The sequence below is a fragment of the Acartia tonsa genome, chromosome 2, assembly GCF_053477335.1.
Source record: "Acartia tonsa isolate MP-2025a chromosome 2, ASM5347733v1, whole genome shotgun sequence".
NCBI classification, from domain to species: Eukaryota; Metazoa; Arthropoda; class Copepoda; order Calanoida; family Acartiidae; genus Acartia; species Acartia tonsa.
In genome coordinates, this window is record NC_137261.1 from 55215728 (window position 1) to 55229146 (window position 13419).

Below are 13419 nucleotides of genomic sequence, written 5' to 3' on the forward strand. Positions count from 1 at the left end.
GATATCCTTTACTTTTTTTCAAATTTGTCATTATTTAAACTGTATAATACATCATTTTATTTCTTAATATTTTTTTCTGTAGCTATTCCCTGAGTAATTGTAATAGTGGGACATTAAACAAATTGGTTGGACTCAAATTACAGTAAAAATTTAATCAAATCTTCTGATCACAATTACAAATCTGATAAATTGATTGGATTTGTCTTACAAGGACAATTATCTTCATTATTGGCTGAGCAAAAACTTAATATATGTTTGGTTTTAAATCTCTCAAGTAAATGGAGACTAAATAAAATATAACAAATTCTAATGTTAAATAGATTCATTGTATGTGCAGTTTAACTGATTTTAGATTCAGAAGAGGGCTTTCAAATAGATTTAATAATTTTCATTTTTCCCATTGATAATTTAGGCTGCTATAGCAATTAGTTTTTAGAGAGATAAAATAATTAACTCTTTCTTGTTAATTGAATTTTTAGATGATTAAGCCTAAAACTGCATTATTAACCATCTGTCTATATCTATACTTGCAATATGCATCATTTGGGGTATTAATAGCAAAGCTAGCGTCTTTCTGTTTGTCTGTCTGTCTCTCTAGATGGACATACTTTTAAATGTACAATGTCATCTAGTCTCAAAAATAATGCTTCTAAAATGTTTGTTATGGTATTTTGTTTTAAAGGATAAAAAAACCTTACTTCTTTAAATAATAAATACTGACCTAAATTTGATGTTGAAAATAGTATATATAAGTGGATTAATAGTAGAAGATACCCAGCCAGACCACAGGGCAATGTCTCCCAACCAGGAGGGTGGCTCACAACTCTGAAAATAGTATGGATGAGTGGATTAATAGTAGAAAATATCCAGCCAGACCACAGGGCACTGTCTCCCAACCAAGAGGGTGGCTCACAACTCTGAAAATAGTATGGATGAGTGGATTAATAGTAGAAGATACCCTACCAGACTAAAGAACAATGTCTCCCAACCAAGAAGTTGGCTCACATAACTAAAAATAGTATATATAAGTGGATTAATAGTAGAAGATACCCAGCCAGACCAAAGGGCAATGTCTCCCAACCAAGAGGGTGGCTCACAACTATAGTTGAGTGGATTAATAGTAGAAGATACCTAGCCAGACCAAAGGGCTACGTTTTCCAACCAAGAGGGTGGCTCACAATTCTGAAAATTGTATAGATGAGTAAATTAATAGTAGAAGATACCCAGCCAGACCAAAGAGCAATATCTTCCAACCAAGAGGGTAGCTCACAACTCTGAAAATAGTATAGATGAGTGGATTAATATTAGAAGATACCCAGCCAGACGACAGGGCAATGTCTCCCAACCAAGAGGGTAGCTCACAACTCTGAAAATAGTATAGATGAGTGGATTAATAGTAGAAGATACCCAGCCAGACGACAGGGCAATGTCTCCCAACCAAGAGGGTGGTTCACAACTCTGAAAATAGTATAGATGAGTGGATTAATAGTAGAAGATACCTAGCCAGACGACAGGGCAATGTCTCCCAACCAAGAGGGTGGCTCACAACTATAGTTGAGTGGATTAATAGTAGAAGATACCCAGCCAGACCAAAGGGCAATGTCTCCCAACCTAGAAGGTGGCTCACAACTCTGAAAATAGTATATATGAGTGGATTAATAGTAGAAGATACCCAGCCAGTCCACAGGGCAATGTCTCCCAACCAAGAGGGTGGCTCACAACTCTGAAAATAGTATAGATGAGTGGATTATTAGTAGAACATACCCAGTCAGACCAAAGGGCAATGTCTCCCAACTAAGAGTGTGGCTCACAACTCTGAAAATAGTTAGGGTGAGTGGATTAATAGTAGAAGATACCCAGCCAGACCAAAGGGCAATGTCTCCCAACCTAGAAGGTGGCTTACAACTCTGAAAATAGTATATATGAGTGGATTAATAGTAGAAGATAACCAGCCAGACCAAAGAACAATGTCTCCCAACCAAGAGGGTGGCTTACAACTCTGAAAATAGTATAGATCAGTGGATTAATAGTAGAAGATACCCAGCCAGACCACAGAACAATGTCTCCCAACCAAGAGGGTGGCTCACAACTCTAAAAATAGTATAGATGAGAGGATTTATAGTAGAAGATACCCAGCCAGACCACAGAACAATGTCTCCCAACCAAAAGGGTGGCTCACAACTCTGAAAAAGTATAGATGAATGGATTAATAAATATACTATAAATAGATAAACAATCATTTAATTATAACAATAGTAGCATAGTATAAAAACAATCCAACTATATTATTGGAGAGAAAGGTGCAATTTTGGTTTGCAATGGCAGGATTATTTATTTTGTATTCTACAATATACCAGATATATACAGAGGAATTATTGTAATTAAATACTTGTCGCTTGTATTTTGACACAGAATCTTTAAAAGTTGGACGAATAATCATATCTGATTCATGTAATGGCTTTTGGATTGACTGATGTTTTGTCTTTTCTTAATATCCCTGAAAAAATTAGAGGCAAGGGGCGAAGCCACTAGTCTTAAATATTTTATTAAAACTTTTCAAGGGGAATAATTTAAATTTTAGCAGGAGAGTTGAATATTTTGTTAAAGACCTGTAGTCACAGTTTTATAGCCATTACAAGTAAATTATAGCTTTTAAACACAATTTTACAATTTCATCCTACACACAAGTGGTTTAAATTTAGACAAAAACGAGCGACAATAAAGGATAATTAAGATTTTAATTGTGTATTAAGTGCCCTTATTTTTTCTTTATCTACATTAAGAGAAAAAGTTATCTAAAAGGCTAATTGAAAAATAAAATCGTTTACAAACAAGGATGACAACAATCTTGAGTAGCGAAGCACAAAAAGTAGTAAAGAACATAATAAACCAAACAAAAAATCTGTAGTTATTAAAAGCGAAGCTTTTCTATAATTAGGGTCGGTCCGTCCGTCCGTCTGGAGCGGATAGCTTTTTCGTTAATTTACTCATGTTAGAATTGTCATTGAATTCAAACTTTGCATGGCGATTAATTTAGTAGTAAGGTACGATTTAGAAAGCGTAGCAACTCTATAATCGATACCAGAATGTCCGTATGTCCATTTTTAACATGCTGATTTTTAACTATTTTAACAACAACTTTCTATGTGATTTAATAATCCGATTGACCTTATTTGTGGAATACTGATTCTTAGAGCAACAAAGTATAATGTTACGAGCGAAGCATCTCTATAATCAATTCCCAAAAATGTAAGTATGTACTAAATTATTATCCTGTATTTAAGCAGTTTTTCTACAAATTTACTTACAATTTTTTCGACATTTATATATTTATATTATAATTATTAAGTTCTGAAACTCTAAGAGTGTTAATGTTCGTTTATCCTACCTTTTCAAAGCTTTGCTTTTATGGATGTTGTAATCCTTGTTTTTTAGTTTCAATTACTCCAAAGGCTCTAAGAGAATTGATGACTGATTAAAAGGTCTTACTGGGCACACATAAATCAAGCTACTTTAGGATTTAGGATGATTGATTTCGATCTGTCTTTTTGTTATATCCTTATTTGGAAAAAGTATGGCGTAGAATTTGTTATACTGGATTAGAACAGGCACTGAGCCATTATGAAAAATAATGTAACGTAATGTATAAAAAAAAAATCTTCACGAGAAATTAAATGAAAATTAAAGAATTAACCTCTGTTTTGTTGGCCAGAGCCTTTGGCCTCTCCGGGCAAATAAAACTGGACGTAATCCTTTATTTATCCATTTTATTATCTGCGGAAAACTGTCTATACTATGAATCTTACCTCACAAATACTGGTAACAAGGTTGAGTAGAAAGAAAGGAGTCCAGCAGAGGATAAAACAGGAGAACACTATCCCCAACACTCGCGAGGCCTTCTCCTCAGATAACTTGGCATTATTCACTACAATGATAAGACAATATTAGTTAACATGAAAACTTAGGCCTTCATGCATAAACGCAAAAACACAAATAATGGTATTTATAACATTCGAGTAAAACAATAGAAGGGGAACAACATGTCCCCCACCCCGTGGACCCTGTGCCAACTTTCAATTAAGTCTTTGATTATCAGCTAATAACATTGGGACAAAAGAGCAGAGATCAATTTGATAGCAGACAAAAAAGGCCTAAATACTGAATCCAGATAGTTGTCTGGGTTATATTTATAGATTTATTTTTAGCTGAATTATATGGATATATTTAAGAAAATAAAGCTGATTAAGAAAGGTTTTAATCGATTTGAAATTGAGTAATATTTGTAAATTAAAGAAAAGATTTAAAAAATATATTTCCACATACAATTCATACTTTTTATCCGATTTATAACTTTAAACTTTTTGTAACTGTTTTATCAATAAAAGTAAGGAATTCCAAGAAATATAAAATCTTATTTTATCATGAGTGGAGGGTTCCTTCAGATATTCAGCAGTTTAGCAAGAATTTATAATTTATATAAACATCATTTCCTAATGTATATGTTTAAGGATTATAAAACTTATAAAATCTTGGAAATGAAAACTGCCAACTGCAGTTTGTTCAGGGAGGTAGGGGATATTTGACTGTAAATCACACTGGTACCCAAAGTTATATCATTTTGTATAAAATACTTTGAGTACCTTTATAGAAATTTGTTCTAAATTTTCTAACCAATAATTTTAATCTTAGAAGATGTTAGTTTCTTTTTTTTCTCATCAATTTAACATTCATTGTCCTATCCCTTTAGCTGACTGCATATATAAAGAGGTACAAATCCTTGTTTTTATAGATTCAAAATAAATTCTTTCATATTCAAATGATGAGTTTTAATATATAATACATAACAAGATAAATAGAAAATATTTTCTCGTATTCATTCGAATCCGGTGGATAGGAACCGGTTCTCATCAATACGAAAAAACTATGTCTAGCATCGAATTATATCCAGCTTTCTACAAATACAAAAATGTACAATCATAAGATTAAAACCAGTTTTTTTAGCCGGTGCCTTCGGTACCTCGGGGCTAAAAAACTGGTTTTAATCTTATAATTGTACATTCTATATCCGCGGAAAGCCGTTTATAATACGATGCGAGAAATAACTATTCTAGTATTCATTCAAATCCTGTGGATATGAACTAAAAAAAACAGATTTTAATCTTATAATTGTACATTCTATATCCGCGGAAAGCCGTTTATAATACGATGCGAGAAATAACTATTCTAGTATTCATTCAAATCCTGTGGATATGAACTAAAAAAAACAGATTTTAATCTTATAATTGTACATTTTATATCCGCGGAAAGCTGTGTATAATACGATGCAAGAAATAACTATTCCAGTATGGCTGAGAACCGGCTCTATCCAGCTGACATAGATACTGAAAAATTACATATAGCATCGTATTGGAGACAGTTTTCCACGAGTACTAATATAAAAATCAAAAAGTTTATAACAGTTTTGTGAGCATGGGCCTTCGGCCCCTTGGGGCTAACAAAACTGGTTTAATTCTAATTATATTTCATTTTTAATATCCGCGAAAGGCTGTCGATGCGATAAATAACGAGTGAAGTAATACCATTTTTATGAATAATTAGAGCAGAAAAAATATATAAAAAACAGTTTTTTTGTGATGGAAACTTGTTCAGTATGGCCTAGAAACCGATTAATTTCCGCTGGATAAGAACTGGTTCAGAGCCATACTGAAAAATCATATATCGTAGAAAATTGTCTGTAATACGATGCTATATATGACTTTTCAGTATGGCTGAGGACTGGTTCTAATCCAGCGGTGATTAATCGGTTTCGAATCCACACTGGAAATAACTTTACTGACCTCCAATTTGACTTCTGCTACTCTGAACCACTAATTTTCTCCAACTAAAAAGTAAAATAGGATGAAAAAAACATTAGTAGCGAAGCATAAATATATCATGTATGGTCAAAATAAAAGTAAAAGAATAAAGGGGACATGAGCTATATGTAATTCTGTCCACAGGGCAGGGATCATGTCCCGATTTTATATTACAGTATTGGGAATTATAAATACAGCCGACTCAGCCGATTGGTTGGTAGACGAAATATGTCTCCAAATCTTGGGCCAGGTAGTTGTCTGGATTATACATCTCTAACAACAACGTGATTTATTTATAGATGTTTAGTGGTCATAAAAAAAGGGGGGAAGGAAAATAATCAAAGATAGGATAAAATCACGAAACCTTGACATGTCGATAAATAAACGTCTTTTGTAGCATGACCGACAGACTGACGGACTAGATAAGTAAAAGCAGACGGACAGACAAAGTTAATTACAGAGTAGCTTCGTTCATCACTAAAATGATAACTATTTTTATTTTGGTTTAAAATTTTCTCCTGCTTGAATTTTGAATAAAATAAAATTTATTGCAAATAAATATATTCTGATGCAATTTTAACATAACGTATTTTGTTGTATAAATAAATAAAATTCAATATAAAAAATGTAAAATGTAAAATTCTGAATCATGAATGGTATAAAGGCTTCTCCTTAGCCTCAAGGGAAAATGAATAATGTGTTGCATTAAGATATAGTTTTAAAGAAAAAAGGCATTCATTCACTTTAAATTGTTGTAAAATGGGGTAAAATAAATTATTTATCTTTTTTATGTGTACCTATGTACCCCTCACCCCCACCCCCCACCCACCCACAGAAAATCTTTCTTCAAAATTGTATTGTAATCGACATTAGTATGTTTAAGATTTACCAAAATTAGAAATATCTCCTATGGACGTTTTGAGGAAATAAGGTAGGGGGGTTAAGAATAAAAAAGTTCACCCTATTTTAATTTATTTCATAAATAAAGAGGTTTGAGGGGGGAGGGGGGCGAATGCCTGACAGGGCAAGCATTGATCTTCCCAAAATCTACATATATAAAATTACCTTTTAGGCGAAGCTGAACCATTATGATTGGATGATTCAGCTCTCAGCAGCTGGGGAGATCCTGGTGCCGAGCATCTCCCAGGACCAGACGATCCTAGTGCCGAGCATCCTCCAGGAGCAGAGCTACCATTTGACTTCTTATCACAGTATCTCTCCACTCCTAGGGATCTGTTGGATCTACAAGAGCGACCACTCGCCTACAACATAAAATGATATTTTTACAAATTACAATATATTTTTTTTACTAATGGCTACGCCACCTAGAGGCCTCTAGGGGCACTTGAGGAGGGAGGAGTTGAATTTGATAGCCCAATTAATTTTTAATTCAGATTTTCAATTTTAGCTTTTTTAAAATCTATTTTTTTAAGGGGGGAGAAGTTAATTTTTCTAGGTGCGATTTCTCGGCCCTCCCCCAAAATAGTTATAAACCTTCCCTGGACCTATGAGAAGCTACCCCGCAAAGGAGAACCCGATCAGTTCAGCGGTTACCGAGATCCTTCGGCACAAACATACAAAAAACAGACTCACTGACATCATGTTACTTTATTATGAAGATTTAAATGATGATATTGCTTTAAAGTAACATTTTCTCAGAAGTGAACTTAGTATTTCAAGCTTCAAAAAGCCTTCTTTTATGCTTGTATTTATTCAGTGTATAAAAAATTAAAAAGATACAATGATATAGAAAGTTTAAGTATGTTATTAAAAAAAACAAGGGTTTCGTAATTTTAAAATTTAAATTATATATTAATAAATAACTTTTATCAATCTTTAATCGTCTGATTTTTATATAAAAACTGCCAGCATTTTTATAGTAGAAAATCACGAAATTAGAAAACAAATTTAATTGTCTTCAGTAGAGATATTTTAACCAACCAAAAATAACTTTTATTATCATAGAGTAGCTTTACTTCCAAAAATATGACTTTACCTGTTTCGAGCCATTTGATGACTGGAATGAGTAAGTGGATTTTTTCCTAAACCCATTTGTTGCTGTGGAACAAAGAGGACGACCTTCACGTGTTGATAACATTATCTCTCTAAACAAGATTACAATTATATTTGTTGCTGTTGAACAAAGAGGACGACCTTCACGTGTTGATAACATTATCTCCCTAAACAAGATTATAACAAAGAGGACGACCTTCACGTGTTGATAACATTATCTCCCTAAACAAGATTACAATTATATTTGTTGCTGAGGAACAGAGAGGACGACCTTCACGTGTTGATAACATTATCTCTCTAAACAAGATTACAATTATATTTGTTGCTGTGGAACAAAGAGGACGACCTTCATGTGTGGATAACATTATCTCCTTAAACAAGATTACAATTATATTAGTTGCCGTGGAACAAAGAGGACGACCTTCACGTGTTGATAACATAATCTCCCTAAATATAATCATATAAGTTCATGTGGAACAAAGAGGACGACCTTCACGTATTGACAACATAATCATATAAGTTGATGTGGAACAAAAGGACGACCATCCCGTGTGGATAACATTATCTCCCTAAACAAAATTACAATTAAATTTGTTGCTGTATTTTGTTCAATATTGATAGGTTAGTACAAACTAGAAGTGTCAAAACTTTTATACCAGTAATTTTTATCAACATTATGGTTGATATTATTTATATAAGCATGGGGATGATGTACATCAATTTATCTTCCATTATCTTTTCCTTTAATATTCACGATACTTTTCTTTCTTATTGTTCATTATAGACTAGGGATCTTAAGGGATACGACAATGGAAAATAAATCAGTCAACAAATTACATAATTACATTCATTAGAAAAAGTTCTTGTATATGTAAGTACATTATTTTCCTATGAAATTAAGTGCATCTAAAATCTATTCAATAATCCTATTTGAAGGCACGCATTATCAAATAGTATGCAGTTTCCCCTCAAAGTGTCTAGCGAGCAACCACCATCCCCCCCTGACAACTCCATTACACATCATTTTTAAATTTTTTTTTTTTGTGTACTTGTGTTTTCCTTATATTAGGTTCTAGAGGCTTCGCCCCTAGCTTCTAGGGGCTTCGTCCTATGAGGTAAGGGGAAGTCAACATTCCTATATAGAATTTTTCTTAAAGATATAGATATTTTCAAGAAAGTTATTCTTTGTCAAATTACTCTGCGTTGTTCGTCGTTTAAGTGGTAATCCAAGCCACGGAGTTCTTGCGACGGACATAAATAGAAAACCTGTCTAAAAAATAGGTAACTATCTAAAAGAGTAGAATCCAATTGGTTCAGTAGTTACCAAGATCTTAAGGGTCGGACTGACATCAAGCTACTTTGTATTACATATAGATAAAGAAAAAACTATTTTCAATATACAGGGTGCGCCACATAAATCCGGACTTTTTCGTATTTTTTTTAAAAATGAACATAAAATCGTCAATTTTAAAGATTTTATTGAATTTTAAAAACTGGGAAGCAAACTAGGTATATGACTATTAGATTATTCAATAAAATCGCCACCAGCCTCAATCACCGCCTCTACCCGCCCCCTGAACCGCCCCCAGACCCCGGTCACCATGTCCCTGTCCAAGCTGGTGAAGTTCTCCTTCATAGTGGCAATGAGGGAGGTCTTTGTGGTATGGGCGTGTCTATTGGTTCGTGCTTTAATGGCGCTCCAGGCCCAAAAGTCAATTGGATGAAGATCGGGGCTGCTGGGAGGCCATATCTCCTTAGGGACGTGAGTAACTGCAGGATCCAAATTCACCCATCTTTCAAGCTACCTTTCGACACGGCGGCTCTCATTTGGGCCACAATTAAGCTAGAACAACGTTCAATACCTTTTTGGAAATGGCATGAAGATTAAGCTAGGGTTATCATCGCAACACATAGTCTAAAACGAGTTTTAAGGTTACAATTGGGCCAATGTAGTCGAGAACCGAGAAATTTTCACGAATTTTGACGTTTTTGACATCTCAAAATCTGCCACGTTTCACTTTGGTGGAGTACTACGGCCAAGCCATTTCATATAGAGAGCTCTAGTCTTTTGTAGTGTCTTACTTATGTATCTTACACTATCCCCAGCAAGTTGCATAACTCTACTTCACCTACAGATTGGCTGAGGTCACATTTAGTGGGACCTAGTCAAGAATCCAGGGTAAACTATCTGCGCATTTCGATTCTGCCATGTTGAACATAAGCGCTGCCAGCTCGTAGAAAACGTCCTCCATCGTCCAAAAATTTTTATGGGCACAAAGATAATTACCCAAACTTTTTATAGTGTGGTCAAACGTCATGATTGGTCAAGTAGTTTTGGTGCTATGGCCGTTTGAAAAAAGTCCGGATTTATGTGGCGCACCCTGTATTTCAAAAGTAAGAGAGGGGTGTGGTTTCTATGCTCGCTAGACAATATAAGAGAAAGTACAAAATAGAAAAATATTATTTACTTATTAAAAGATATTTATCTAAATGTTATTGTTCACTTATTAAATAAAATCTTGCCTAAGTCAGTTATCTTTATATTAATAACCCAAATTTTTTATTTGCAATTTTAGAATAATTAATTTATTAATCGCATTGTAACATGGACAGGTTTCTGCGGATATTTAAATGAAAAATTAAAAGATCAACACCATGCCGAATTCGTGGAAAATTGTCTGTACTAGCTATACATGACTTTTCGGTGTGGCTTAGAACCAGTTTAAATCCAGCGGATATTAATTTGTTTCGAAGCTATACTGGAAAAAATGAAAGTTTTTCGTTGTTGTCAAAGCTTTATAACATTATGGAATCAAGTAATATTTATACAATTAAAATATTTAAATAAACTTGATCAAAATGTAAAAAGTTCTAAATATCTGATAAACTATTTGACCTATCTCAATTAAGATTGCAAAAAATGATGCTCTTATGAAATAAGCTTCAGAAATTTGCTTATTCTGAACATTCCCAATTAAAATAGCTAGAAATACCTTAGCTACATCAAACATTTTTTTTTTACAAAATTTACTTATTTAATTTCCAACCAAAACAAATGACAAAATATTTCATAGAGGATTAATTCATTGTTAAGTAAGAAATTTAGACTCAATGATTTTGAATAACTGCGGTTTCCCTTAAAGTTCTTAGTTGAGCACAAAACACCAACCCAACCCTTTATTTTCAAATAAATTGGTCGAGGGGGGGAGGGGGGATAGTTTTTCGTTTATTTATCTATTAGTTTTAGGCCAGTTAGGTTAAAAGAGTACTAGATAGCCCCGGCCCAGAGGGTTTTAAAAACGCAGTTATAGACTCTGCAGTAGTTAGGCATAGTAAGAAAGTATTCATACCTCTCACTTTTATTTTTTTTTAAAGCGAAGCTTTTCTATAATTAGGGTCGGTCCGTCCGTACGTCCGTCATGGATAACTTTTTTCGTTAATTTAGACATGTTAGAACTGTCCTATCGATTTCAAATTTTGCATGGTGATTCCTGTAGTAGTTAGGTACGATTTAGAAAGCGTAGCAACTCTATAATCATTACCAAAATGTCCGTACGTCCATTTTAAACATGTTGAGTTTTATACTTTTTTAAATAGCTTTTTTCGTTAATTTAGGCATGATAGAATTGTCCTATCGATTTCAAATTTTGCATGGTGATTCCTGTAATAGTTAGGTACGATTCAGAAAGCGTAGCAACTCTATAATCATTACCAAAATGTCCGTACGTCCATTTTAAACATGTTGATTTTTTACTTTTTGAAATAGCTTTTTTCGACAATTTAGGCATGTTAGAATTGTCCTATAGATTTCAAATTTTGCATGGTGATTCCTGTAATAGTTAGGTACGAGTTAGAAAGCGTAGCAACTCTATGATCATTACCAGAATGTCCGTCCATTTTAAACATGTTGATTTTTTTCATTTTAACAACAAATTTGTATGTGATCTAATTATCCGATTGGTCTGATTTTTGGTATACTGATTCCTAGGACAACAAAGTACAATATTATAAGCAAAGCAACTCTATAATCAAGTCCTAAAAATGTAAGTATGTCCATAATCATTATCCTGTATCAAGCAGTTTTTCAACAAAGAAGGTGTATCAACTTTTTTTTTATAGCTAGCCGGTTCTTTTAGTAGATAGTAGATGTAAAATTTTTCATAGAATTCAGATATGCAATCGTTTTTTTTTGTAGACCTCTTATTTTTTAAGTAATTTAAGTTTTTAAAAAAAAGATTAAGTCGATTTTAAGGTACTAAAACGCAACAAAAAAAGGAAGAAAATGTCCATTATGTACAAAAATAGTAAGATCTTTAATTTGACACCTTACTTTTTGAATTTTGTCAGGTAATTATTGAAAAAATTGATTTTTTTAAACCCACGAGAATAAAAACTTTGAACGTAATTTTATCATTTCACAGGTAAAAAAATATGGGTTCATATATACCTTTAGAATCAGAAAAATATTACGAATCCATTGTAAGCAAAATTGAAAAAAAGTAAAAAAATAAAAAATAAACAAATGGCCAATTATATTTTTTGTTCAGGCAACATTTTCGTCTTCCCTTTTTTACCCCCTCTTTACTCCCTTCCCATTTTTATACTCAATACAAGAATTAAGACGTTGCCTGTATAATATAATATGATATTTTCATATAATTCCTTTTATTGTAGTTTATATACTATATTGTAAACTTTTTTTTTCCAATTTTGCTTACAATGGATTCGTAATATTTTTCTGATTCTAAAGGTATATATGAACCCATATTTTTTTACCTGTGAAATGATAAAATTAAGTTCAAAGTTTTTAATCTCGTGGGTTTAAAAAAATCGATTTTTTCAATAATTACCTGACAGAATTGAAAAAGTAAGGTGTCAAATTAAAGATCTTACTATTTTTGTTCATAATGGCCATTTTCTTTCTTTTTTTGTTGTATTTTAGTACCTTAAAATCGACTTATTTTTTTTAAAAAACTTAAATTACTTAAAAAATAAGAGGTCTACAAAAAAAAAAGATTGTATATCTGAATTCTATGAAAAATTTTACATCTACTACTTACTAAAAGAACTGGCTAGCTATAAAAAAAGTTGATACACCTTCTTTACTTACAATTTTGCTTTGACTCTTATACATTCGCATTCTGATTATTCAGTTCTGACATTATACAAGTTTTAATGTCCGTTTGTCCTACCATTTCAGAGCTTCGCTTTTATGGATGTTGTCATCCTTGTTTCTTCAAAAATAACAAAGAGTTTTTGATGCTCGATGGGAAAAGCACCAAATCGACATTTATAAACAGTTAAAATTTTCCAGGATAAACATCAAATTCATTTGTCACGTAAAATCAAACTAAGTGTTCGCCACAAATGAAAATTAACTTCAGACTTTAAGGCTGGATTATTACGGCTGAAGATTTGGCGCTTTCCCTCAAATGCCAAGTCAAGCATAGAAATTCCCCCTTTTCCTTATTTTGAAATAAATTAGAAATTTGGGTTTTGGTGTTTTTCCTATGACAAACCCCTGATGGGGCCCTAAGCTTGTAAGCCTATA

The 13419-nt window shown here is 32.9% G+C and overlaps 1 protein-coding gene across 1 annotated transcript in view; it reads right to left on the minus strand.

The window, feature by feature from the left end:
• Positions 1-13419, minus strand: part of LOC145312187 (5-hydroxytryptamine receptor 2C-like) — a 63728-nt gene that overhangs the window by 5860 nt on the left and 44449 nt on the right. The window contains exons 11-15 of the mRNA XM_080151377.1: positions 7852-7960; positions 6921-7117; positions 5838-5881; positions 3807-3925; positions 722-825 (exon numbers count right to left, since the gene is read on the minus strand). Coding sequence (XP_080007503.1) covers positions 722-825; positions 3807-3925; positions 5838-5881; positions 6921-7117; positions 7852-7960 — 573 coding nt within the window. The remainder of the gene's footprint in view (positions 1-721; positions 826-3806; positions 3926-5837; positions 5882-6920; positions 7118-7851; positions 7961-13419) is intronic.